Raw genomic sequence first — 27,307 nt, 5'->3', positions numbered from 1 at the left:
AGGTGGCAAGGCCGGGGTGGCCCAGGCATGGGAGGGCTCGGAGCTCTGCCCTCCTCTGCTATCTGACCTCAAGCTGTTATTTAAGCTCCCTGGGCCTCAGTTTCCTTGTCTGTGAAATGAGGAGGGTAGTATCACCCACTCATGGGTTTGTGGTGAGGGTGAGACTGAGCAGCTTCCTACCCGCATAAGTGTCAGCTCTGGTGGGTGGGTCTTATCCCTCCTCAGCCTTGTCTGAAGCAGAGAGGACCTCCATTCAGCTAGTTGTCCTGAGAAGGGACTCATTCACTGAGAAGTGGGCTTTTTCTGGTGTGGGCAGTGCCCTGCAGGCTGTCCATCCAGCTGCCACCCAAGTCAAAATTTGTCTGTTCCAGGCCTGCCTCTGCCCAGTCCAGGCCACCTCACCTCCTGACAGTTCCTGCTGCCTCACTTTGGCCCCGAAGTCCATTGTCCTTACAGCACCCCTACCCTCACTGTGCTTCAAACCCCTTGCCATGACCCTCAGTCTCTGCAGCCCGGCCCACTATGCCTCCAGAGGCCCGCTTACCTCTCCTCCTACCATAGGGCGTTTGCACTGTTCCCTTTACTCAGCCTGCTCTCCATTCCTACAGTAAGCGTCTACTTCCTCTACATAGTGCCCCTGCCCCTCACATGCCTGAGTACAGGGCCGGGGCAATGGGGTAGCAGAAAGGCTACCCCTCTCGGCGGCCACTCCCCCATGCCCTTGGACGTCCACACACATTCTCAGTCTGTTTTCAGAGGAATAGACGGGCCATCTTGGGGCAGAGTGACTTGTTCTCTCTCTCTGTGTGTTCTTCCCCTCGCCTGTGCTCCCAGGCCGGCAGAGCAAACCCCAAGGGAAGGCCTTTCTTTTCCTCCCTGTGCCCAGCTCTTCATCTGTGAGTCGGGGCCACAGGGGAGCCCACTCCATGCCTGTGGTGAGAATGTGTTGGGGGCACTGGTGCTGCCTAAGGTCACCATGGTTACCAACAGCCCCCCAACTTTCTGGGAAGGGCCTGCCTGAGGACCCCATGTCCATGCCGGTTTCTGTCTTGGGCTGCGAGCCGGCCAGTGCCTTTGGCTTGTCCGCTCCAGCTTCCGAGCCTCACCCACCAGCTCTGCCTGCAGGTCACACTGTCTGCCTCCTCCGTGCCCTGCTGTGCACCAGCCTTCTCTTCCTGGCAGCCCACCTGGCCTTCCAAATCTGCTTGCACACGGTGCCCCGCCTGGACCAGTTACTGGGCCCCAGCTGTGAGTTGAGGGGGGGTGGCTGGGATGGGGGGCCCCAGGGGACTGGTCTTCCAGAGCTGGCCTAGATACTGGAGGTGGAGAGGGTGCTGGGGGTGAGGGGGAGCTTCCCGCAGCCTTGCAGGCAGTTCTTGGAGTCCCCCCAGGCCTGGCCCCTCGGGCCACCCTGCCTTTCCAGGCTTTGCCTAATATGGGTTGCCTTGAACACAGGCTGCGATTTATGTCCAGGGCACACAGCCCCGGCTTTGGTGCTCCCAATAATAACCTGGGCTGGGTTTGGGGCTGAGAATGGCACAGAATTAATCCCAGACCCTGGAGTCCAGGCTCACAGCCTGCAGCCCCTCCCTGTTGTTGGCACCCTCCTTTGGTTCCCTGGCTGCCCTCAGGGTTAGAGACCCAGCCAGGTGGTGCCCTTGGCCCTGCCTACCCACCCTACCACTTCGATAGCTCTCCACGGGGACAGTACCTCCTGTTGGCACTTTCCTAATCGCAGGCCTCCAGCATTGGCCCCCTCGGCCTGCCTGCTGCCAGCTTGCCCCCAGCAATGCCCCGTCCCCACCCTGGTGCCCCATGCTCCTGTCTCACCCCTTGGGCTTAGGGGGTATCCCCATTTTCTTATTGATTCTGGGATGACAATCCCCTTCTGCAGTTTGAAACTGAAGCCCAGGGGCGGGCAACATGCTGACTATGCCCCCAGCACTCCTGTCATCCCCACTTGTCTGGGGCAGCAGACATTGCAATTGGCCCCTGACTCGGTAGGCTTCCCCTGGAGTGGGGAGCCACAACATGTAGCTTGGAGGCCCAGCATGCCTGCCCCTCCCTACCAGGCCACAGGTCCCAGTCCTGCGCTTAGGACTGGGATGGCCTTCCTCTGGCTGGGCCTGTTTCCTGTTGTAAAGGTGGTGGGGATGAGAGCTTGTGAGCACCCTGAGACTGGTCACGGGCCCCAGGCAGTACCCACTGGCAGCCTGCATAGGGAGGTGGCTGCCCATGTGCCCCCGACCTGGTCTTCTCTATGCCTTTCTCTGCAGGCAGCCCCTGGGAGACCCTCTCTCGGCACATTGGGGTCACGAGGTAAGAGCCTCTCCCACAAGCCTCTCTTGGGGTTCCCAGGCCTAGGGCTGAGGTAGCCAGGGAGGGGGCCAGCATCTGCTGAGGGCTCTGTGCCCCATGCCCACCCACTGGTCCCTCTACAGGCTGGATCTGAAAGATATCCCCAACGCCGTACGGCTTGTGGCCCCTGACCTGGGCATCCTGGTGGTCACCTCTGTCTGTCTTGGCCTCTGTGGGCGCCTCAACCGGAAATCCCAGCAGACTCCACACTCCTGGGAGCTGGTGAGGGGCATGGGCAAGTGGGGGACATGTTGGGGGGCACTGCCAGGACCACAGCTCCCAGCCAGTGTGTGGACGACATTACCTCCTATTTTCTTGTGAATACATGCTTTTCACTGTAAGAATGAGTGCCAGCTTGTGGGACAGACACAGCACCCTGGGAGAAAGGAGGAAGCCCCTGTCCCTGGGGCTTGCCACATTTGCAATTTGGGACACGTCCTCTGAGACCTGGTTGTCTGGTGTCAGAGGTGCACAGCCTCCCTAGCACATCTCTGCTTCAGCAACTGCTCACGGGGACCCCTGTGGGCACTGTGCAGGGAGGTCAGTCACTGGGGTAAATGGCCGTGGTGGCTGTGGGCATTGGAACATGCTGCTCGTGGCGGCAGGGGGTTTAGCCCCCCAGGAGCCAAGGCCCTAAGTCAGAGGCCCCATCCTTGGAAGGTGAGGAAAGATCCAGCTCCTAGAGGGTCTGCCTGGGCCCTTAGTCTGCCAGTGGGCCCCTGTGAAGTTTAGCCTGGGTATCCTGGCTGTCAAATGGCTTAGCACCCCTGCCCCCAGCCCTGGCCTCGCCTAATAAGGCCTGGTCCCAAATGCTCAGGCAAGATTTACAGCTGCGATTTATGACCATCCAGGTGTCCAGCACGAGGGGCCCTGCCAGGAACACGTCACCATTCAAGACTCATTTAACCCCTCCTCCCCTATCCCAACCCGTGTGTTGAGTGGGGGAACCTCGGGCCCAGGGAGGGGAAGGGGCCACCTGTGGCCAACGCAGCAAAGGACCTTGAGGCCAAGGGGCTTTTCCCAGTGTTTGTGGGGTTGGGTGTTTGTGGGATCAAGCCAAGACCGGAAGCGCCCTGCCTGCCCTCAAGGCTTATTGGGACCAAGGGCGCCCTCTCTCTGAACTGTCAGCGCCTCCATCACTGGGTCGGGTGTAGGCCGGGTGGCCTCTGGTTTCCCCATTAGCTGGGCCCAGGCTTCCTGGAACAGCTCTGCTGGGAAGGGGCTGAACTGTTCCTGTAGCCTGGGGCGGGAGAAGGCTCAGCTGGCTCCCAGGGAGAGAGGAATGGAGTTCCACTTCCCACCCCAGGCTGCCATCCACCACTCAAGGCCTGGCCACCCGGCCCAGACAGGCTGCACTCGAGCGGCTGTGTGGCCTTGGGTCCAGCTCCCCTCCCGAGCCAGGTGGCCTCAGTGGCAAATGAGAGCCTGCACTATGCTGCCCTGAGTGGCTGGTGTGGACAGATGTTAGTCCTGGTCCCTGACGTGCAGGCAGAGGAGGGTGGGCACCTAGCACATGCTCGACCACAATAAGGGTGCAGTCATAAAACCCAGAGCAACATGCGGACAGATTCACCTGCGGACACATACCCGCTTCTCGGCTCACACATGAACACACATGAAGATGCTGATCCATGGCACATATGTGCCCACATGCACACACAGCCCCCATCATTGTACACATGGGACATATGCGCTCACAATCGCTTTGGAGATACGCCCTCTGGCACATACACACGGCACCCGCACAGGCTCAGGTGGGGTCCCGTGTGGGCTACAGGCTCGCTGTGTGAGGGGGGGTGAAATGAAGGGGACCTGGGTCTCCTGGGGTGGTGTGTGTGGCCTTCCATTGGCCTGACGTGGGGCCCAGCGGCTGGGGGCGGGCAACCTGGAGCACCTGTCTTTCCCTAGCAGCAGCTGCCTCTGTTCTTTCCACTCCCAGAAATGCGCATTTTCCACAGCCCTTCTCCCAAGGTTTCCCAGGGCCGAGGGCCAGGCTGTGGGCGGGTGAGCCCGGGACTGGCGGTCTGGCAGTTCCCCTTCCTCCAGCCTCCCTCCCCCTACTAGGCTGGCCCTCAAGTTGGCTCCTTGTAGCTCCCTCACTGGGGCCAGCAGGGTGAGGATGAGGTTCCCGCACCCGCACACACCAGGGTCTAAGGGAGGACCCTGGAAGGGAAAGGAGTGTCTGGGCATCTGATCCCAGCACTACTAATGGCTGTGCGGCCTCAGAGAGAGAGTGGGCTGGACACTGTGGATGCCAACCCTGTACCCAGCCTGGCACACCCCTCGCCTTCGTCCCCTCCAAGGACAGGTCACCCCCCTGCCTCGGGGCCTTTTCAGCACCCCCCATGGGAGGCCTGTGATTCCAGGACCTGTCTGGTTCATCTCTCCTGTCAGCAACTCAGAGAGGTTAAGTGACTTGCCCAAGGCCACGCAGCTGGGGGGCTGGCAGAGCTGGGATTGGACCAGGTCATCTGGTGCCTGTGCTCAGCCTTGACACTTTGCCACCTCAACTCTGGGGAACGCACTGGCATCCATTTTATAGATGAGGACACTGGGCTGGTCAGCGGCCAAGCTGGGCTGGAGCTGACTCGAGACATGTTCTTTCTGCAACCCCCTAACCTTCCTTGATGCCTGGGAACAGGGAGGCAGGGCTTGGGAACAGGGAGGCAGGGCCAGGGACGCATCTGATGGGGCTGTCCCTCCCTGTGGGCGTGTGAGGTCAGGCATGAGCAGGGCCCAGCATGCAGGGTGGGGGCTGTGCCAGGCAGTCTGCCACCCCGTCCCTGCAGAGGTTGGAAAGTAAGGGACGGCCCCTCAGCCTCAGGCCAGCCAGCTCCTCAGGGGGAGACCAAGAGATGCAGTCCTGCCTGGAGGAGCTGGCAAGGGGCACGCCAGAGTTTCCCTCAGAACACCTTCTGCTGCCCAGAGGCCTGGGTAATGGGAAGGGAGCTGGGTGGCCTGGAAAAGTCACTCCTCATCTCTGGCTTTGGTCTTTTCACGTATAAAGAAGCTGCCTCTTGAACCATGAGGGGCCACAGTGGCTCTGAGAGCATTCTGTAATCTGTGCACGTGGTATATGTGTTCCTGTGTACATTCGATGCTCTCCTTCCTTTCTTGGTAAAAATCTCCACCAGGACCTTTCTTGAGCTACCCGCAGTGTGCCAGGTGCGTGGCGCCCACCCAGCCTGTGGGGGCCTGATGGGGAGAAGGGAGATAGAGTAGGCACTTGAGGTGTTCCAGAATAGTCCGCAGCCAGCTTGCCGTGGTCAGAGCCATTTTGTGTGCAAGGACTTGGCAGGACTGGGGTGGAGGCTGCTTCTGGGAAGGCTTGCAGGTATGTGGAACTGAGCTGGGTGGCAGGGTGGCAGGCGGGCAGACCCCTGGGCGTGGAGAGCAGCATGGGTGAAGGCCAGGAGCCCACGGCCTCTTTGGAGGTGATGGTGGGTGTGTTCTGAGGGTCAGGACAAGACCTTGAGGGCTGGGGCTGCAGCTTCAGGTGCTGGCGCAGGCCCTGTTCTGGGCTGGCGGGACCCTGAGGCTGGATCTGAACACCAGCGCTCCCAGTGGGGGCAGGTGTGGGACCACGCGTCTGACTGCTGCCTCTCCCTCTCCCTGCCACCCCCCATGGCCTTGTCAGGACGATGACGAGAGGGAAGTGGACCCCAGCTCCACCATGGGCCTGCGGGGCACCCCTGTGCTGGCCACCAAGCAGAGGTCACGGCTAGCCACCCGCTTCCGCGTCACAGCCCACTGGCTGCTGGTGGCTGTGGGGCGAGCCCTGGCCATCGTGCTACTAGCACTGACAGGTACCCTCAGGGCAGAGCATGGGCGGGACCCCACAGGGCGGGATTGGGGTCTGCGCTGAGCAGGTGTGAGCCCCACTTCTGCCTGCCCACAGGCATCGCCCACCCCTCGGCCCTCTCTAGCGTCTACCTGCTAGTCTTCCTGGCCATCTGCACCTGGTGGGCCTGCCACTTCCCCATCAGCGCCCAGGGCTTTAGTGCCATCTGTGTGCTGGTGGGCTGCTTTGGCGCTGGCCACCTCCTCTGCCTCTACTGCTACCAGGCACCCTATGCCCAGGAGCTGCTCCCACCCACCAGCATCTGGGCCAGGTGAGCCTATCACTCAGGCCCTGACCCCCATCCGCCTGGCCCACATCCCCACATGGCAGTGGCCAGTGACACCCTTCTCGGCGGCAGGGTGTTTGGTCTCAAGGACTTGGTGCGGCCCACCAACTGCTCCAGCCCCAATGTGCTGGAACTGCACACCGGCCATGACTGGCCCATTTACGTGAGCCCTGGGCTGCTATTGCTGCTGTACAGCACCGTCACCTCGCTGCTCAAGCTGCGCGGGCACCCACACCCTACCCAGGTGAGCCTGCCCACACGGTGCTTTGGGTTGGGGGCCCACCACGGGTCCCAGGCAGCAGGGTGGTCTCCTGGGAACTGACCCTGCCTCATCTCCGCAGAGGAAGGAGGCAGCCAGTGAGGATGAGGAGCGAGAGGTGGAGCTGACCGAGGTGGACCAGTGGCCCAGAGACCAGGCATGGGCTGCTGCCAAGGAGGAAGAGGTCCAAGTGAGGGGCCTGGGCAAAGCGGGGTTGGGGGCTGAGCCAAGCAGGGTGGGGGCCCAGGCACCACCTCCCTCGCTTCTCCACCCCCTCACCCCTGCTCATCCTGGTGCATCCCCTCCAGCACATGATGGCCCCTACACCTGAAACGGATGCTGACAGCTGCATCGTGCACGACCTGACGGCCCAGAGCCCTGTCTGGCAGCGCCCCTGTGAGTACAACACAGTGTAGGCCGCCTGGGACCCAGGGGCAGGGTCTTCCTGGTGGACACCTTTCTCCTACACCGGCATGCCGGGGCCAAGTGCTGCCCCCTGGTGGCCACTGCAGATGGTCTGGCTGCATCGGCTCTAAGCTCACCCTCTCTGTGGTCTCTTCCCCCACAGCCCCTGGGGCCACATCATGCTGAACCCCAAGACCCCACGTGCGCTTCCAGGTCTCCCATTCCTCCCCACCTGCCTCTGGGTTCCAAGCAAACTCGACCACTTGGGTTTGGGCCAGAACCTCTGGGAGCAGCTGCATATGGACCAGAGGCTGGGCCGAGGGTGTCCTGGGCAAATGCCAGCCTGGGACGGTGGACGCTAGCAGTGTCCCCACGGGGAGGGACGAGGGACTTTTCTGGGTGTGTTTTGGTCTTCACCCTAAGTCTTAATTTCCACTCTATGGTTTATCCCTGAGTGTGGGCTGCCCCCAAGGGGAGCTCGAGGCCCTGGCCTTTGGGAGCTACGCCTGAGGATGTCCCGAGCACAGAGAGCAGGGGGCTCAGGGCTGTTGTGGCCATCCTGTCCTGAGTCTTGGGAACCAGTCACCAACAGTTGGGAATAGGGTCAGGCCCCAGGACCAGGACCCTTTCCAATGCCCTCTGCCCCTGTGCCCACCATGAGCAGTCTCCAGGCACAGCCTCCTTCCCTGTGCTGTTCTAGCCCTGCTCCTACCCACATCTGTCCCATGTGGGAGGGGGGCCTGGGAGCCGTCTGGGTGCTGGAGCTACCCCGGCCTGGGCCCTGGCCACTGGCATGACCTCATTCCTCCCATCCAGTGCGTCACAGACTGGCCAAGCACAGAGAGCCATCCCCCCTGCATGGCCTAGGCCACCTCATCATGGGCCAGAGCTATGTGTGTGCCCTCATAGCCATGATGGTAAGGAATTGCCAGGCTAGGCACCCTTGGGGCTGGGCCCTCCGTTGGCTTTCACCACCATCCTAGGGGGAGGGTGGCCATGGTTCACAGCGGGGACTGGGGCTGGTACATCCACCAGAAACAGAGCAGTGAGGCATGTGTATGTGTGCCCCATCTTACATACCTGGGCTTGGCAGGGCATGCTCATCTTCTTGTCCAAGCACCCTGTTGTTTGGGGGCCCAGGGTTTTGATGGGGGATGGGCTGGGCTGCACATACCTTGCCTGTGCAGACCTTGCCTTCCCTGCCCAGGTTTGGAGCATCACCTACCACAGCTGGCTGACCTTTGTGCTGTTACTCTGGGCCTGCCTCATCTGGACGGTGCGGAGCCGCCACCAGCTGGCCATGCTGTGCGCGCCCTTCCTGCTGCTCTATGGGCTGACGCTGTGTGGCCTGAGCTACGTGTGGGCCATGGACCTGCAGCCTGAGCTGCCCACCATGCTGGGTCCCGTCACCCTGCACCAGCTGGGCCTGCAGCACACCCGCTACCCCTGCCTGGACCTTGGTGCCATGGTAAGCAGGCACGGGAGCCATGGGGTCTACCTGGAGACCCACAGTGATGCCACTGTGTGAGTCTGTGTGTGTGTGAACCTGTGAGTGCAAACGTGAAACTACACGTGTGAACCTGTGTATGCATGTGTGAACATGTGTGTGCAAACATGAACGTGTGTATGTGTGAACGTGTGTGCAAGTGTGAGCTTGTGTGTGTGAACCTTTGTGGGTATGAGCATGTCAACCTAAGTGTGTGTGCACATATGTGTGAATGTGTGTGTGCAGATGTGTGAGCCTGTGTGTGTGTGTGTGTATGTGTGTGTGTGTGAGAACACGTGAGCTTATGCTCGAAGGAGGACTATTGTGGGCCTCCTCTCTGCCTGAGGGGCTCTCTCCCAGCCCCACAGCTTCTTGGCCCTGGGACTGGGAGGGGCGCTAGGCAGCCCAGCTCTCAGTGACCATCTGCCCACCCCCAGCTGCTCTACACCCTCACCTTCTGGCTCCTGCTGCGCCAGTTCGTCAAAGAGAAGCTGCTAAGGAAGGCAAAGCCCCCGTCCGCACTGACAGAGGTCACCGTGGCAGAGTCAGGTGAGCCGGGCAGGCCAAGTGTGGGAGGCCCCTGCCTGCCTGCCCTGGAAGCCAAACTGCCCTCCTCCTGGTGGCCCACAGAGCCTTCGCAGACACGGACGCTGCTCCGGAGCCTCGGGGAGCTGGTCTCTGGCATGTACGCAAAGTACTGGATCTATGTGTGCGCCGGCATGTTCATCGTGGTTAGTTTTGCTGGCCGCCTTGTAGTCTACAAGATCGTCTACATGTTCCTCTTCCTGCTCTGCCTCACCCTCTTCCAGGTACCTGGGGATGGGAGTGGGGCAGTGACGGGTCAACAAGGGAGGGAGAGCAGTCAGGCAGGAGAGCGGTGGATGGGGGTGGGGAGTGGGCAAGGGAGGTGAAGCAGGGGGAGTGGTTAGCAGGCAGGCAGGGGGCATGGTGGGTGGGCAGGATAGGGGAGCAGTGGGCAGGTAGGGTGGGAGAGGGAGTGGTAGGTGATCCTGGCCCTCCTGTCCTGGCATCCCACAGGGGTGTGTTGCTGGGGGAAGATCCAGGCTGGGTTCCTGCTCTCCTGGAGCCCCCTGCCCTGCCTGCCCAGCCCTCACGTCCATGCCCCGACTCCCCCACAGGTCTACTACAGCCTGTGGCGGAACCTGCTCAAGGTGTTCTGGTGGCTGGTGGTGGCCTACACCATGCTGGTGCTCATCGCCGTCTACACCTTCCAGTTCCAGGACTTCCCCACTTACTGGCGCAACCTGACCGGCTTCACTGATGAGCAGTGCGTAGCAGGGGGTGGATGTTCGACTCGGTAGGGGGTCAGGCGGGGGCCAGTGTGGGGGCTGCAGCCAGGCAGTGCTGACACCTGCTGCCCCCAGGCTGGGCGACCTGGGCCTGGAGCAGTTCAGCGTGTCTGAGCTCTTCTCGAGCATCCTCATCCCTGGCTTCTTCCTGCTCGCCTGCATTCTGCAGCTGCACTACTTCCACCGGCCCTTCATGCAGCTCACCGACCTGGAGCACGTGCCCGCTCCCAGGGCCTGCCTCCGGCGCTGGGCCCACAGGTGCCACTCTGCCCCGCTTCTGTCCCCCTGTCCCCTCCCCGTGCCTCTAGCAGGTGCAGGCACCGCCCAGGCCCCATGGAGCACCCCACCGGTGATGGGCATGTAGAAGGCCGGGAAGGATGGCAGGTTCAGATGGTCCATTGCTGGACCTTGGAGCTGAGTGTCCTCTTGAGCCCCAGTAGGGCTGGGGCACCTCAAGAGGTCCAGGGCAGGATTCCAGTGACCCCTGGTGGTGCAGGGTTGGCAGAGGAGATGCTGGGGGTGTTCTTTCAGCTGCAGAGGGGAGGGGAGTAGACAGGCCTGCCTGGCAGCCAGGTGGGAAGTGACTCTTGGCCCATCGTAGGCAGGACATGGTGAGCGGGGCCCCGTTGCTGCTGCAGCAGGAGGAGGTGGTGGCAGCCCCTGGGGACGAGGGGCTGAGCATAGCTGGCCCCCACCAGGCCAAGCAGAGCCCTGAAGGTGAGTGGGGTGGGCAGGGCCACAGAGAGAGGTACACAGTGGGATAGAGGAGCTTCCCGGCAGCCTGACCTGGCTCACCACCCTCCCTCCCTCCCCCAAAGCCTCAGCCAACAAGTGGGGCCTCGTGGCAGAGCGGCTGCTGGAGCTGGCGGCCAGCTTCTCGGCTGTCCTGGCCCATGTGCAGGTGTTTGTGCGGCGCCTGCTGGAACTGCATATCTTCAAACTGGTGGCCCTGTACACTGTCTGGGTGGCCCTAAAGGAGGTGAGCAGTGGTGGAACCAGGTGCACCCATGAGAGTGAGACAGGGACCTCTCCCTCTGAGCCTGTTTCCTCATCTGTGAAATGGGGCCACTCGTGGTCCACTCCTGCTGGGCTCTGAGCTCAGGATGTGGGGATGTGGGGCCCTAGGGTACAGGCCACTGTGCCTCACCCACTCTTGGGCTCATCCTGCCCTGCCCGCCTCCCACAGGTGTCGGTGATGAACTTCCTGCTGGTGGTGCTGTGGGCCTTCGCCCTGCCCTACCCCCGATTCCGGCCTATGGCCTCCTGCCTGTCTACCGTGTGGACGTGCATCATCATCGTGTGCAAGATGCTCTACCAGCTCACAATTGTTAACCCCCACGAGTACTCCAGCAACTGCACAGAGGTACTGGCACACCTGAGGCGCTCAGAGCGGCTGCAGAGGGCCTATCCCTGGGGGACCGGAAGGCTTCCGGGAGGAGGTATCCTCCAACCTGGTCTAAAAAGACCCAGAAGCCCCCCTTCCCCCTCTTCCCCGTGCTAAGGTGTTTTGTGAGCACTTTCCAGCTCAAGGAGGTGCTTGGCCTGGCTGATTGCCAGACGACTGCAGGTCATGGTGTGAGGGGCAGTGAGAACTGAGGGGGCAGCCCTGTTGGAGCTTTCTCCACTCTTTCTCACCTTCTCTTGGGTATCTTCTCACTCCCCTGTCCTAGCCCAGCCTGTGGCCTCCCCATGCCCCACATGCCTGCCCCTTTCCCCATAAAGGCAGCTCCAGGCTAATGTCCCCACACGTCCCCGGAGGTGGCAGCTCTTCCCTGGCCCAGAGCCATGGTGTGTGGGATGGGAGTGTGAGGTAGGGCTGGGCTGGTGGTATCTGGGGCCAGGATCCTGCCCCTCACCCGCCCGGGCTCCAAGCCTGGGGCTGGGGTATGACACGTGCTCCCCTTTGCTAGCCCCTTCCCAATAGCACCAACCTGCTGAAGGCAGAGATTAACCAGTCCTTGCTGTACCGAGGGCCAGTTGACCCCGCCAACTGGTTCGGGGTGCGAAAGGGCTTCCCCAACCTGGGCTACATCCAGGTGAGTCCGGGCGGGGGAGGATGGCCAGGGCAGGGAGGGGCTGGCAGGGTGGGGTGGGGCTGGTGGGATGGGTGGGGACATGGGGCGGGTTTGAGTGGGTGAAGCTGGCTGGGAGGGGTGGGTGAGGTGAGGTAGGATCAGTGGGGTAGTCGACCCAGTGGGCAGGGGTGGGCCAGGCTGTGAGCAGGCCCTGATGCCGCAACCCCCCGCCCAGAACCACCTGCAGATCCTGCTGCTGTTGGTGTTCGAGGCCATTGTGTACCGCCGCCAGGAGTACTACCGCCGCCAGTACCAGCCAACCCCGCTACCCGCCCAGGCTGTCTGTGCTAACGGCACCCGCCAGCAGCTCGACCGAGACCTGCTCAGCTGCCTCAAGTACTTCGTCAACTTCTTCTTCTACAAATTTGGGCTGGAGGTGAGGCGACTGGCGTCAACCCCTCCCTAGGGTGGCCTCATTGTCCCCTGTAGGGCATCCACTGAGCATCAAAAGCACATGGACACGATGGGAGCTGTGCCCCTGCCCTTGAGCAACGTGAGGCAGGAGGCATAGATGGGGACTGGCTCACAGCAGGGATGTCCGAGGCACACAGGGCGTTGAGGGCCCGGAGAGGGGCCACCTCTGAGGGCACTACCCTGGAAGGACCAGCAGGCTCTCCCCTGTGTCCACCGTTGGGGTTCAGCCTCACAGTCTGGCTCATGAAGTTGGCCCTGGGTGCTGGTGCTGAGTGTAGTGAGGGGCGGCCTGTGGCTGAACCTCTCCTGGGCCTGGCTGGCTCAGAGGCAGGGGTAGACAGGGTGGTGGAGGGCCTGGCTCAGGCAGGATGTGGGGTTTGAGCTCCCTTTTCCCTGAACCTCAGTGTCCTCCTCATCATGGAGACTCAAGCACAGGGGGGCAGGTGCCCCCACACCCCATGCAGGGCCCTGGCCTTGCAGCAGGGAATGCTCAGCACTCAGACTCCTCCCGCCCAACTCTGGGCTCTCGGGACCTGCTGTGCCCCTGCGTTGAGGCTTGCGCAGGCAGGGTGAGAGTAACGCCCCTTCTCGCCCCCCAGATCTGCTTCCTGATGGCAGTGAATGTGATCGGGCAGCGCATGAACTTCATGGTCATCCTGCATGGCTGCTGGCTGGTGGCTGTCCTCACCCGCCGGCGCCGTGGAGCCATCGCCCGCCTCTGGCCCAACTATTGTCTCTTTCTCACACTCTTCCTCCTCTACCAGTACTTGCTGTGCCTGGGTATCCCACCCGCCCTCTGCCTGGGTAAGCCGGAGCAGGTGTGGCTGTGTGACCACGGGCATGTGGGAGCAGGCATGAGCATGGGGGCCCATGAGCGAGGTGACCAGGCACCCACCACCTTTGTCTGGGTGAGCCACAGCAGACATGGGTGTGTGGGAGCGGGCATGGGCATGAGGACCCAAGAGTGAGGAGACCAGGCACCCACAGCCCTGTGCCTGAGTGAGCCAGAGTGGGCACGGGTGTGCAGGAGCAGGCATGGGCCTGTGGGTCTGAGGAAAGGGTGACCAGACACCTGCCGCCTTGTGCCTGGGTAAGCCAGAACGGGAGCAGGTATGTGGGTCCAAGTGTGGCATTAGGGTGTCGGTGAGAGACTGAGTGCCTGTGAGCTGGGGTTGGGGTGGTATCTGGGTACATGGGAGTAGCTAGGGCTTGTGGGCACTTTTGGGGCCATGTGGAGCTCTGTAGGTATGTTTCCTGTCTCCCCTGGTCCCTCATCCATCTTCCTGGAGTTAGCCTCAGCCCTCCTATCCCCTCACCGCCACCAACTCACCCCCTTCTCGTGACATCCCCAGCTGTAGCCACCCTGTCTCTGAGGGAAGCAGCACTGTCCTCTGAACCAGCCTCCCCAGATCATTTTTTTCCCTTTTTGCCCATCATTCTCTTCTAGGGAAATTCAAACCTTCAAAAAAGCTGTGTGCACATCCCTTTTCAAGTGTCTCCATCCCTTTTGGAGCATATCCTTGCTTTCTGGTTCCACAGGGTGTTCCAGCCTCACCTTGATTTCCTGTGCCCAGCTCTGAAATCAACCGCTTCCCAAAGAAACCCTGCTTCCTTTTAGTGGACAATGGAGTTTAGTAACTAAGACCTGGGCACTGGGGGTTCTCATTACTCCTGGGTGTTACTGCTCTGATGCCGCCCTCTCAGGGAGGCCTTCCCTGACCACCGGCCTCGAGCAGAGCGCACCTGTTTGCCCCATGACACTGTGGGCTGCCACACAATTCTTTTTCCTCCTAGGGGCCTAATCCATGCTTAAGAAATGTGTATCCTAAGAACGTGCTGGAATTTCTGGGTTTGCGTGTGTTCAGACTCCAAGTGTGAGTGATGTGTGAGCACATGTGAGTGTTTGCATGGGTGTGTGAGTATGTGTGAGTGTATGTGCTGTGTGTGTGTGTGTGGATGGGGACGAGCTGTACATGGAAGTGTTTGAGTGTGGGTGGGTGTGAGTTATACAAGTGGGTATGCATGTGAATGTGCGTGTGTGTGTGATTGTGCACTGTGTGAATGCATGTTGAGTGTGTCTGTGTAGTGTGTGTGGGCCTAAGAACTCCAATTCCCTTGGACATGGGTGGTCTGTGAGGGCATTACAGTCCCTCGTGGGCACATCTGGAGCCCTGGGTCAGCCCAGCCCCCTCCCAACACAACCCTCCACCCACAGACTACCCATGGCGCTGGAGCCAGGCCATCCCCATGAACTCTGCTCTCATCAAGTGGCTGTACCTGCCTGACTTCTTCAAGGCCCCCAACTCCACCAACCTTATCAGTGAGTGCCCCCCCCAGGACTGAGGCCCCAGCTTTCTAAGGAGGATACCCTCTTCTGGCCTGCACACAAGGGTATCAAGCCCGTGAGAACACAGGATGTGCAAGCTTAGGCCTGGCTGAGTCCAATCCTGTGCTTCCTGAGTGGGTCCCCATGTCTTACAGGCACAGCCACAAGATACAGAGTGGCACAGACTCACCTGTGCATACACAGAGGATGTGAGCACATATGTGGACACTGGGGCACAGACATGCACACACATGGACACCAGGGTGCAGACACACACGTGGACATGGGAACATTGATACACACACATGTGGACACCAGGGTACAGATACGCACACACATGGACACAGGAACATAGACATGCACACATATGGATACTAAGGCACAGACATGCACACATGTGGACACAGGAACATAGACATGCATACACGTGGACACCAGGGCACAGGCATACACACGTGGACATGGAATATAGACAGTAAACACATGGACACTAGGGTACAGACACGCACACGTGGACACCAGAGTGCACATGTGCACACAGATAGATGGGTATGTTCACAGAACATGGGCACCCATGTGCACAGACACCCATGTTCGCAGACAGGTGTGCCCTGTGCAGAAGCCTATGCCCCTGGGCTCACACAGGTGGATGTGCACCCTCCACGTATGCACACACTGATGCATAGCTTCTCGCAGGTCTGGGGGCCTTGGGCATGCCCGGCCAGTAGGCTCCTAGGACAGTGCACTCTGTTCCTGCAGACGACTTCCTCCTGCTGCTCTGCGCCTCCCAGCAGTGGCAGGTATTCGTGGCTGAACGCACTGAGGAGTGGCAGCACATGGCTGGTGTCAACACTGACTACCTGGAGCCACTGCGAGGGGAGCCCAACCCTGTGCCCAACTTCATCCACTGCAGGTGGGCTGAGAGCAAAGGGCCAGGCAGGCCCATGAGGTCCTGGGGAGTCAGGGTAGCAAGCCTTCTGGGAGGCCATGGGGTCCGAGCTGGCATAGGGGGACCAGGGGGACCAGGGAGGCCCTGCAGTCACACGTTTGCCCCCAACGGCGGCAGGTCGTACCTGGACATGGTGAAGGTGGCCGTCTTCCGTCATCTCTTCTGGCTGGTGCTGGTGGTGGTGTTCATCACGGGGGCCACCCGCATCAGCATCTTCGGCCTGGGCTACCTGCTGGCCTGCTTCTACCTGCTGCTCTTTGGCACTGCGCTGCTGCGTAAGGACACGCACGCCCGCCTTGTGCTATGGGACTGCCTCATCCTCTACAACGTCACCGTCATTGTCTCCAAGAACATGCTCTCGGTGAGCGGCCAGCCTAGCACCCTGACCCAACCCCCTACCCCTGTAGGCCCAGGCTGACCCTCGTTCTTCTCCCCAGCTCCTGTCCTGTGTCTTCGTAGAGCAAATGCAGAGCAGCTTCTGTTGGGTCATCCAGCTCTTCAGCCTCGTGTGCACTGTCAAGGGCTATTATGATCGTGAGTGTGGCGGGGTGGTCAGGGGAGATAGGGACACAGGGTCGGGTGAGGGGAGATGATTTGGGGCACATTGCAGGGCATATGCACACAGAACGTACATGCACAACACGTGCATGCGCCTAGCACACACACAGCACACAAATCATGAGGTACTTGCATAGCACACACATATACTGCACACACAGCACACATGCATAGCACACACACAGCATACACACAGCACATGCCCTGCACACACACAGCACATGTAGACACACACTCGCGCCCCGGTCCCTGACCTGGCGCCCTTGCGCAGCCAATGCGATGGTGGGCAAGGACCAGGACTGCGTGCTGCCCGTGGAGGAGGCCGGCATCATCTGGGACAGTGTCTGCTTCTTCTTCCTGCTGCTGCAGCGCCGTGTCTTCCTCAGCTACTACTTCCTGCATGTGGCTGCCGACCTCCAGGCCACCGCCCTGCAGGCCTCCAGGTGCGGCTCCTGCTCAGGGCTTTGAGGGTGCAGCTCCGGGGCCCACTGTCCCAACCATGCCGTGTTGCTCCCCAAAGCCGGGCTGGGGCAGGCACAGCTGCTCCCTGGTGTCAGTGGGTCACTTGGAGGGGGAACTGGAGCCCTGTAGACCTGCACCCTGGCCAACCCACATCTGCCGGTGCTCTTGGGCAATGCCCCAAAGAGCAGAGTGCTACATGGGCTGTGCCATCAGCCGGGGTCCCCTTGCCAGCCTGAGTACCCCATCAGCAGCTGAGGGGCCTGGCACAGCATCTCAGAGTCCCTGGGGAGACATAGGCCTTTGCTGAGCTCTTCGCCTCAGTGCCTTCAATGGCTGCCATGCCTCACCACAGTGGCTGGTTGGGCTGTGACTGTATGTTTTCCTACACCAGACTGGAGTAGCCAGGTGGCTGAGTGCACAGTGGGGCCAAGGGAAGTGGCTGCTTAGAGTTGCGGGTGGGGAACAGGATGGGCACCCTGGACTCCTGGGGTGGTGCTCGGGAGAGAGGAAGCCAAGGCCATGCTGGGTGTGAGAGGAGCCCTGCCCAGTGGTAGCGGGGCCTTGGGGAGCTCCAAGGGATGGAAGGTTAGGAGGAGTTCAAGGTGGGGGGCTGGGGAAGCCTTGAGTTGGGGGCTGGGTGCAGCTGGATGGAGTCTCACCCCTGCCCCACAGGGGCTTCGCCCTGTACCATGCAGCCAGCCTCAAGAGCATCGATGCCCACCGCAGGGCAGAGGAGAAGTCCCTGGCCCAGCTGAAAAGACAGTAGGTGCCCCCCCAACCCGGGTCCTCTGGCGGGCAGTGCTGCAGGAGGGCCAGCTGTTGCTGAAACCCCACTCCCACCCCCAGGATGGAGCGCATCCGTGCCAAGCAAGAGAAGCATCGACAGGGCCGTGTGGATCATGACTACCCCAAGGATCCTGGGGACCCCAGCCAGGAGCCAGGTGAGCGCCAGTGAGCCCACCACACCCAGGAGCATCTGTGCCACGATGTCTCGGCTCCCTGCTTGTCTGCTGCGGCCATGGCCAGCATCACCGCCCTGTCACCTGTCACATGGGCGCTGTATCTGTCCACGTCTGCTATATGACCACCTGCTCGCCCATCCACCTCTTGCTGCTCTGCTCACGCCTGCCTGTTCTGCCCCCTCCACAGGACCCGGCAGTCCAGGGGGTACCTCCCCGCCACAGAGACAGTGGTGGCGGCCCTGGCTGGACCATGCCACAGGTACACCCCAATGGTCTGCCTGACCAGCGGCCCCCTACCCTGCCCCTGCCGCTTTCTCAGCTCTGCCATCCCTGGCCCTGGCCCCTCCACTGCGGAGCCCTGGCCTTTGTGTGCTCTCCTCCTCTTGTGATTTCCTGGAACCCCTGTGCTGAGGATGTTCGGGGACGTGCTCAGAGTCATGCTAGCAGGGCTGAGCATCCATCTGTCCTGGGTCCCCAACAACAAGCTCAGTAGTCTCTCCTGGCTTTCCACCTCTGGAACTCACTGCCCGCTCACTGATGTCCACAGTCTCTGCCGTGTCTGCAGCACACCCTCCCCTGCCCCATCCATTCCTCTCGCCTGCTTTCTTGATGTGTTCTTCCTTGTCCAGTTTCTCGTCCACTGCTGTGTCCTGTGCCTGTGGCAGCCTCTGAAAAAAGATGGCCTTGATGTGGAGCCCGGGGCTGTGCTGGCCTGTCGGGGGAGGCACTGGTCCTTTCGTTCACTCCACTGCAGAAATGAGCTCGTGGTGTGGAAGTCTTGGTGGGGAGGGGAGCCAGGCCAGGGAGCAGCCCTCACCCCGCCCTGTGCCCGCAGTGATCCACTCAGGGGACTACTTCCTGTTTGAGTCAGACAGTGAAGAGGAGGAGGAGGCACAGCCTGAGGACACCAGGCCATCAGCACAGAGTGCCTTCCAGGTGAGGATGGATGCCACTGGCCTGGGGGCACTGGGAACCCGGCTCCCACCTCCCCACGGGGGCCCTACCCTAGCCCCCTTCAGACACCAGGCACGCAAGCAGGGCAGCAGCCAACCCCCTCCTTGCCTCACCCCTGCTGCAGGAGTGCCCCTCTGTGTGGCGTCCCTGGTTCCTGGAACAGGCCTGGTAGGCACCCAAGGTGACAGTGGGCACCCCACTTCCTAACAAGGCTCAGAGCAGTCACATTCCCCTGCTGAGCACCCCAGACCCCTCCCCTTATCACCCCCTGAGGCAGCCTCTGCTCTCTGCTGTCCTCGGTGCTGGCACAGTGCCTGGTGGATCAGGAACCCAAGGTCCTGCACCAAGTGGGTCCAGTGGTCGTCTGGCTGGAGTGGCTGGGGCCTGGCCTCAGCCAGGGTCCTGACCCTAGGCCCTGTCCTCAGATGGCATACCAGGCGTGGGTGACCAATGCCCAGACGGTTCTGCAGCGGCGACGGCAGGAACAGCCACGGCAGGAAAGGGCAGAGGCGGGGCAGGAACCCATGGGTGAGTCAGCATGGGCCAGCCCCCCAGAGCCCTGGGTGGAGTACTGCCCGTGGCAGCCAGGCCCTGACCAGTGCTCTGTGCCCAGGAGGTGGCCTGAGCCAGGAGGTTGAGCCAGAAGAGGGTCTGGAGAACGAGGCAGCAGGTGCGTGAGCCCCACAGACTTTGGGGTGGGGGTGAAAGTGGGTGGGGGTGGGAAGAAGTGGACTCGCCAGCATCTGCCCGTGCCCCCAGCACCTCTTCCCCCCCAGGCCACAGCCATGTGATGCAGCGGGTGCTGAGTATGGTGCAGTTCCTGTGGGTTTTGGGCCAGGCGCTGGTGGATGGGCTGACGCGCTGGCTGCAGGCCTTTACACGCCACCACCGTACCATGAGTGATGTGCTGCGTGCTGAGCGCTACCTCCTCACGCAGGAGCTGCTGCGGGTGAGCACCCCCCCCCCATGCCCACCACCCTGGGGTCTGGCCACCTGTGACTATCCCATGCCCACAGGGCGGAGAGGTGCACCGGGGCATCCTGGACCAGCTGTATGTGAGCGAGGACGAGGCTGAGCTGCCAGGCCCTGCAGATGGCCCTGAGGCGCCGAGCACAGCATCAAGGCAGGTGCATAGGGGCTGGAGGAGGGCACCCACCTGACCCCGCCGCCTCCTGGCCTGGACCCTGACCAGGACACAGCCACCTTCTGCTCTGGATCCCACCTCAACCCCATCCCTTCCTACCCTGACTCTGCCCCCTCCCAGCCAGATCCTGGACCCCCACCCCTTTGCCTGCCTACCCTGGAAGCTCCTGGGGCCAGATGCTGCCAGAGAGTGCCCAGCACCCTGGCTGTCCAGTCTCATTGGTCATCCCGACCTTCTGGTCCCCCTTCTTCCTCCATCCTCCCAAGCCCATGTGACCCAGACCTCTTCCACCCACAGTGGTCTCGGAGCTGAGGAGCCACTGAGCAGCACAACCAAGGACACCAGCAGGCCCCTGACCATGGGCTACAACACCTGCAGCAACAGCCAGGAGGTTGCGGCCGACCCCTCAAGCCCTGAGGCTGGACCCTCCCGACGCGGCTCCCGAGAACTTCTAGCCAATGCACGCACGCGGACATGCACGGCCAGCGAGCTGCTGCTCAACAGGTGTGGGTGGGGGCAGGGCAGGGCAGCAGCTGTACATCCCAGTGCCTTGGCTCTGCTCCACCTGGGACATGCCCCAGGGGCTAGGAGGAGCCCACCCTGGGAGACTCACCCCATCCTCGCCCCCTATGGTTTGCCCTGCCCAGCCCAGTGTTGCCAGCCCCTTGTGGTCCACGTCCCCCTCTTTGGTCCACCCAGTCAGCCTGGGGTCACCCGTCTGCCTGGCCTCCCACAGGCGCCTGCAAATCCACGAGCTGGAGGAGGCAAAACAATTCTCAGCCGGGCAAGGCCGAGCGCTGCGGCTCCTGCAGGCTGGGTACGAGTGTGTGGCCGCCCACTCGGAGCTGCTCTGCTACTTCATCATCATCCTCAACCACATGGTCACCGCCTCGGCCGCCTCCCTCGTGGTGCCCGTGCTGGTCTTCCTGTGGGCCATGCTGTCCATCCCTCGGCCCAGCAAGCGCTTCTGGATGACAGCCATCGTCTTCACCGAGGTGGATGCTGCCAGGCGGGGTGGGGTGGGGTGGGGTGCAGGCGGCCCCTGCATGCTGAACCCCCATCTGCCTGCCCCTCCACAGGTCACGGTGGTCACCAAGTACCTCTTCCAGTTTGGCTTCTTCCCCTGGAACAGCTACTCAGTGCTGCGGCGCCATGAGAACAAGCCCTACTTCCCACCACGCATTCTGGGCCTGGAGAAGACTGACGGCTACCTCAAGTATGACCTGGTGCAGCTCATGGTGCTGTTCTTCCACCGCTCCCAGCTGCTGGTGGGTGCCACTATGCCCAGCGGGCAGGGGGACACCGAGGGCAGCAAGCACCAAGGAGAGAGAACACACCCACGACACGAGCACCGAGGAGGGGGGACACCCAGGACAGCAAGCACTGAGGAATAGAGAGACACACAGGACAGCAAGCACTGAGGAGGGGGGCACACCCAGGACAGCGATTGCCAAGTGGGGCGGGGGAGTGGGTATACCCAGGACAGCATCAGGGACTGGATGGGGCAGGTGGCTCCTAGGACAGTACTGAGGACGGGTCAGGTGGTTGGGCAGTCTCCAGCACCCTCTTGGGCCCAGGCCCACATCAGGAGTGGGTTGTGGCTGTGACGCCCCAGGCAGCCCAGGAAGGGGCAGGGCTGGCCTCTCCCTCACTGATCCTTTCCCTCTACCCCTCTGGCAGTGCTATGGCCTCTGGGACCACGAGGAGGACCCACTCTCCAAGGAGCCTGACCGAGGCAGTGGGAAGGAGAAGGGGGCTGGGGAGGAGCCTGCAGCCCTGCTGGGATCCCAGACGGAGCTAGGGGTGGCCAGGACCCCACTCGAGGACAACGTCCAGGCAGAAGCTAGGGCTGGGCCCGAGGATGAGCCCTCAGAGCCTGAAGTGGAGCTCAAGCCGCACGGCCTGAGGCACATCAGCCTGCGTTTCAGGAGAAGAAAGAGAGAGAGCCCACAGCCCAAAGGACTGGCAGCCGGTGGTATAGTCTCTCTGATTCACAGTAACTCAGAGTCTACCATCCTTACTGCACACTGTTTGCCCCCAGCCAGCCATATAGTCACCCCAATCCACAGTAACTCAGGGTCCACAATCCTTATCACCCACCATCTGCCCCCCAGCCCCATCTCTGGGGAGGTGGATGAGGCAGAGAGGCCCATTTCACAGCTGAGACTGCCAAGGCCCAGCACCGGCCAACCCAGGACTCTAGCACTGCACTGAGGCCAGGGGCTCTGGCCCTTTTGGGGAGCCTGTACCTGTGCCCAGCCTTGGTTGCCGGCACAGTGCAGGGTAAGAGGCCCACTGGCCTGGACTGGACCTCGATGTTGCCCTGTACAGAAGCCATGGCCCCACTGCTGGGGAACACTGGCATCATGCCTGGGCTCAAGTCTCCTCATCTGCAAAATGAGGCAATGTCAGCCTCCCAGGCTTGTCTCAGGGGTCAGGGGAGTGAGTCCGGCCCAGCCCTGGAGCTCCATCAGCAGCAGCTTCTTCCCACAGGATCTGGGGATGGGGAAGAGGAAGAGGAGGAAGAGGAGGACGATGTGGCTCCTGGGAGAGCCAAGAGACCGAGCGGCTCCCGGCAGAGGGTGAAGGCAGCTGGGCTGCGGCTACAGAGCTTCTGCCTGTCGCTGTGAGTGACGCGGCCCCGGGAACAGTCCTGGGCAGGGATGGTGCAGGGATGGAGGAGAGTCCTGAGGCCAGCATGGAGCCTGAACCCACCGGTGCCTGCCGCCTGCCTGCCTGCAGGGCCAACAGCACGTTCCGGCCCCTGCAGCAATTCTTCCATGACATTCTGCACACCAAGTACCGTGCAGCCACCGATGTCTATGCGCTCATGTTCCTGGCTGATGTTGTTGACTTCATCATCATCATCTTCGGCTTCTGGGCCTTTGGGGTGAGCCAGAGCCCTAGGTCACTCCAGGGTGGCAGGGATGCACAGCCAGCCCCAGCGAGTGACTCATGTGCTCTCTGGTCACAGAAGCACTCGGCGGCCACAGACATCACATCCTCGCTGTCGGACGACCAGGTGCCCGAGGCTTTCCTGGTGATGCTGCTGATCCAGTTCAGCACCATGGTGGTTGACCGTGCCCTCTACCTGCGTAAGACTGTGCTGGGCAAGCTGGCCTTCCAGGTGGTGCTGGTGCTGGCCATCCACCTGTGGATGTTCTTTATCCTGCCTGCTGTCACTGAGAGGTGGGCCGGGCACCCTCACTCGGGCAGGGAGGTCATGGGCTCGGCCAAGACTGGGTCCGATGGCGCCCTCACCTGGCCTGGGCGGTCTCCACAGGATGTTCAGCCAGAATGCGGTGGCCCAGTTGTGGTACTTCGTCAAGTGCATCTACTTTGCCCTGTCTGCCTACCAGATCCGCTGCGGCTACCCTACCCGCATCCTGGGCAACTTCCTCACCAAGAAGTATAACCACCTCAACCTCTTCCTCTTCCAGGGGTAAGTGTGGGCCTATGGGCTGCAGAGGAGGTGCCAGGCGTCCCTCCCTCGGGCCCACCTAACAAGGGTCCTTCTGCCATGGGCAGGTTTCGGCTGGTGCCGTTCCTGGTGGAGCTGCGGGCGGTGATGGACTGGGTGTGGACGGACACCACACTATCCCTGTCGAACTGGATGTGCGTGGAGGACATCTACGCCAACATCTTCATCATCAAGTGCAGCCGAGAGACAGAGAAGGTAGCATGGCCCAGGCAGAGGTTACTTCGGGGAAGTGGGGGGCACTGTCCAGTCCCTCCTGGTGGGCACAAGGTCCTGGTGGTGTGGAGCCTGCACTTGGGCAGCCCTGTCAGAGCTAGAAAACTACCACAGTCCTGAGAGGGGTCTTCCTAAGAGGGCCAGACGGGGCTTCATGGAAGGGCCTTCGAGGAAGGGCTGGTGGACTCAGTCCTAATACAAGGGATCTCAGCAAAGGGCCTGGGCAGGAGACCCGACTGGCTTGGCTTCGGGGCCATAGGTGTGCCAGGGCTGGGGGATGAGGCCAGCAAGGCAGCTGCGGGGGCACTAGAATGTTGTTTTTGAACAGCTTTATTGAGATATAACACACACCACACAATTCATCCGTTTAAAGTACACAATTCAGTGGCTTTTTAGCGTAGTCACAGAGCTGTGCATCCATCACCATATCAATTTTAGAATGCCTTCATCCCCCGACAAAACCCTGCCCCCCTTAGCTGTCAACACCACCCCCCCCACACACACTTACTTCCAAACCCATGGCAACCACTAATCTTTCTGTCTCTATGGATTCTCCTGTTTTGATGTTTCATATGAATGGACTCATACAATATGTGGTCATTTGTGACTGGCTTCTTTCACTTAGCATGTTTTCAAGGTTCATTTGCATTGTAGCAGGTATCATTCACCCTCTTTTTACCGCTAACACTCCATTGTATGGATGGACCACACTTTGTTTATCCATTCATCGGTTGGTGGACATCTGGGTTGTTTCTACTTTGATTCTTATGAATAATGCTTCTATGAACATTTGTGTACAAGCTTCTGTATGGACATGTTTTCGTTTCTCTTGGATAACTACCTAGGAGTGGAATTGCTGGGTCATATAGTAACTCCATGTCTCACATTTTGCGGAACTGCCCAACTGTCTTCCAAGTGGCTACATCATTCTGTATTCCCCCCAGCAATGTAGGAGAGTTCTAACTTCTCCACCTCCTCACCAACACTTGTTTTTTTTATTATCACTATCCTAGTGTGAAGTGGAATCTCATTGTGGTTTTGATTTACATCTCCCTGATGACTGATGATGTTGAGCATCATTTCATATGCTTATTGGCCACTTATGTATCTTCTTTAGAGAACTGTCTATTCAAGTTCTTTGCTCATTTTTTAAACCAAGTTGTCTATTTTTAAATGAGGTATTTAAGAGTTTTTTATATATATTCTAGATACTAGAATCTTATTGGATCTGTGACTTGCAAAAATTTTCTCCCATTCTGTGGATTGACTTTTCACTTACTTAACGGTGTCTTTTGAAGCACAAAAGTTTTTAATGATGATGATGTCCAGTTTATTTATTCTCTGATTGCCTGTGTTTTGGGTATCATACCTAAGAAACCTTTGCCTAACCTAAGGTCATGGAGATTTACCCCTGTGTTTTCTTGTAAGAGTTTTATGGTTTTAGCTCTTTTGGATCTTTGATCCATTTTGAGTTGTCATGTATGGTGTGAGGCCGGGGTCCATCTCCATTCTTTCACATGTGGCTATCAGCTGTCCCAGCACCATTTGTTGAAGAGACTGTCCTTTCCCCCACTGAAAGGTCTTGTCACCCTTGTCACATAATCAATTGACCATAGATGTGAGGGTTTATTTCTGGACTTTCAGTTCTATTCCATTGATCTGTATGCTTGCCCTTAGACGAGTACCACAGTCGTGAATATTAAGTTTTGATTTCAGGCTGAGGCTTGACATTGTGGGGCCACTGGGTGAGCCAGAGACCATGGCCATGTGAGGGGAGGAGGAGGGCATGAAGAATAAGGCTCTGGGAACGACAGGGAGAGAGGGAGTCAGAGGATGTCCCTTCCCCAGGGTGCAAGGCCTGGTGTGGCTGGAGAGAAGAGGGCTGAGCAGAGCAGTCGGCCAGGTGACCCTGTCTCCATCTCCCTCACCTCTCTCCCACATCTCTGCAGAAATACCCACAGCCCAAGGGGCAGAAGAAGAAGAAGATCGTCAAGTACGGCATGGGCGGCCTCATCATTCTCTTCCTTATTGCCATCATCTGGTTCCCACTGCTCTTCATGTCACTGGTGCGCTCGGTGGTCGGTGTGGTCAACCAGCCCATTGATGTCACTGTCACCCTTAAGCTGGGTGGCTATGAGGTAAGTGGAGTGCTCCCGGCCAGGGCAGCATAGTTAGAGACTGGGGCAGAAACTGGGGTGGTTGCCTGGCCCAGCCCGTATCTTCCACTAACACTGTGTGGGCCCCCGTCTGCTGGGGGTGGTGTGCTGGGGTAGCCCAGCTACATCACTGCTAGTCCTCTGTGCCCAGCCCCTATTCACCATGAGCGCCCAGCAACCGTCTATCGTGCCCTTCACGGCCCAGACCTACGAGGAGCTGTCCAAGGAGTTTGACCCTCACCCAGTGAGTACCTGCCCAGGGCTGTGATGGGTGGGAGGGGCCGGGCCAGCCAGCTGAGGTGTGTCCACCCTGCCCTCAGCTGGCCATGCAGTTCATCAGCCAATACAGCCCCGAAGACATTGTCACAGCCCAGATCGAGGGCAGCTCAGGGGCGCTGTGGCGCATCAGCCCCCCAAGCCGGGCCCAGATGAAGCGGGAGCTGTACCAAGGCACGTCGGACATCACCTTGCGCCTCACCTGGAACATCCAGAGGTGGGCAGGGTGGGGTGAGTCCTGTGGGGCTGGGTGGGATGGGCCTGCCTGTGAGGCTCACCGTTTCCCGGGCCCACAGGGACTTGGCCAAAGGTGGCACTGTGGAGTATACCAACGAGAAGCACACCCTGGACCTGGCTCCCAACTGTACAGCGCGGTGGCAGCTGGCCAGTCTGCTTGAGGGCACATTGGACCAGTCCGTGTGAGTGGGGGTTGACCTCTGGGAGGGCCAGGGCAGCTGCTGGGAGGGCCAGGGCGGCGGGAGGGCCAGGCCTGAGCCACCAGCTTCCTCCTGCAGGGTCATCCCCAACCTTTTCCCCAAGTATATCCGTGCCCCCAACGGGCCTGAAGCCAATCCCGTGAAACAGCTGCAGCCCAGTGAGTGCCGGGTCTCCCCAGGGGGCAGAGTGCAGGCAGGGTGGGCGGGAGGCCTGACCCACCATCCGCTCTGTGCAGATGAGGAGGACGACTACCTGGATGTGCGCATCCAGCTGCGGAGGGAGCGTGTGGGCACAGGAGCCGGTGGCTTCCTCGAATGGTGGGTGGTAGAGCTGCAGGACTGCCATGCTGACTGCAACCTGCTCCCCATGGTCATCTTCAGTGACAAGGTCAGCCCGCCCAGCCTTGGCTTCCTGGCGGGCTACGGGTAAGTGCGGGGGTGGGCGGCAGGGGTGGGCGGGGTGAGACACCGCAGCCTGGGACTCACCCCCCACCCCCCACCCCAGGATCATGGGCCTCTATCTGTCCATTGTGCTGGTCATTGGCAAGTTCGTGCGTGGCTTCTTCAGTGAGATCTCACACTCCATCATGTTCGAGGAGCTGCCCTGCGTGGACCGCATCCTCAAGCTCTGTCAGGACATCTTCCTGGTGCGCGAGACGCGTGAGCTCGAGCTGGAGGAGGAGCTGTATGCCAAGCTCATCTTTCTCTACCGCTCACCCGAGACCATGATCAAGTGGACCCGTGAGAAGGAGTAGGGCGCTACACGGCACACCGGAGAACGAAAGAGCCACCAAACCACACTGTGTGAACAGGCGCGCAGGTGGCGCTCCTGGCCCATAGGGGAGCAGATGCCCGAGCCCAAAGTGACCAGCTGCAACACCTCCTCCCCAGCCCGCCCGAGCCCTGATGCTGCTGCCAAAGAAGGGAGCGCCGTGTCCGCATGCCACCCATAGGC

General features: G+C 60.5%; 1 protein-coding gene across 1 annotated transcript; it reads left to right on the top strand.

Moving 5' to 3' along the window:
• Positions 1-6,016: 6,016 nt before the first annotated feature.
• PIEZO1 (piezo type mechanosensitive ion channel component 1 (Er blood group)) lies at positions 6,017-27,265 on the top strand. The gene is made up of 46 exons (XM_023732518.1): positions 6,017-6,164; positions 6,257-6,470; positions 6,558-6,729; positions 6,827-6,934; positions 7,053-7,140; positions 7,966-8,066; positions 8,357-8,617; positions 9,073-9,184; positions 9,266-9,444; positions 9,775-9,923; positions 10,021-10,203; positions 10,547-10,662; positions 10,764-10,924; positions 11,132-11,308; positions 11,856-11,981; positions 12,196-12,396; positions 13,034-13,238; positions 14,650-14,754; positions 15,520-15,673; positions 15,827-16,070; positions 16,147-16,243; positions 16,539-16,710; positions 17,402-17,491; positions 17,576-17,670; positions 17,879-17,950; positions 18,527-18,627; positions 19,071-19,173; positions 19,259-19,315; positions 19,422-19,594; positions 19,662-19,768; positions 20,087-20,293; positions 20,526-20,784; positions 20,869-21,057; positions 21,470-21,764; positions 22,283-22,415; positions 22,532-22,679; positions 22,764-22,978; positions 23,073-23,231; positions 23,318-23,465; positions 25,433-25,621; positions 25,791-25,883; positions 25,960-26,132; positions 26,212-26,334; positions 26,431-26,510; positions 26,589-26,778; positions 26,858-27,265. Exons 1-46 carry the CDS (start codon positions 6,032-6,034, stop codon positions 27,105-27,107), a joined length of 7,107 nt encoding a protein of 2,368 aa, XP_023588286.1. The 5' UTR covers positions 6,017-6,031; the 3' UTR covers positions 27,108-27,265.
• The last annotated feature ends 42 nt before the right edge of the window (positions 27,266-27,307 follow it).

The sequence above is a fragment of the Trichechus manatus genome, unplaced genomic scaffold (assembly GCF_000243295.1).
Source record: "Trichechus manatus latirostris isolate Lorelei unplaced genomic scaffold, TriManLat1.0 scaffold00053, whole genome shotgun sequence".
Lineage (NCBI taxonomy): Eukaryota > Metazoa > Chordata > Mammalia > Sirenia > Trichechidae > Trichechus > Trichechus manatus.
Note: the sequence above shows the minus strand (reverse complement) of the source record. Positions and strands in the feature narration are given on the sequence as shown.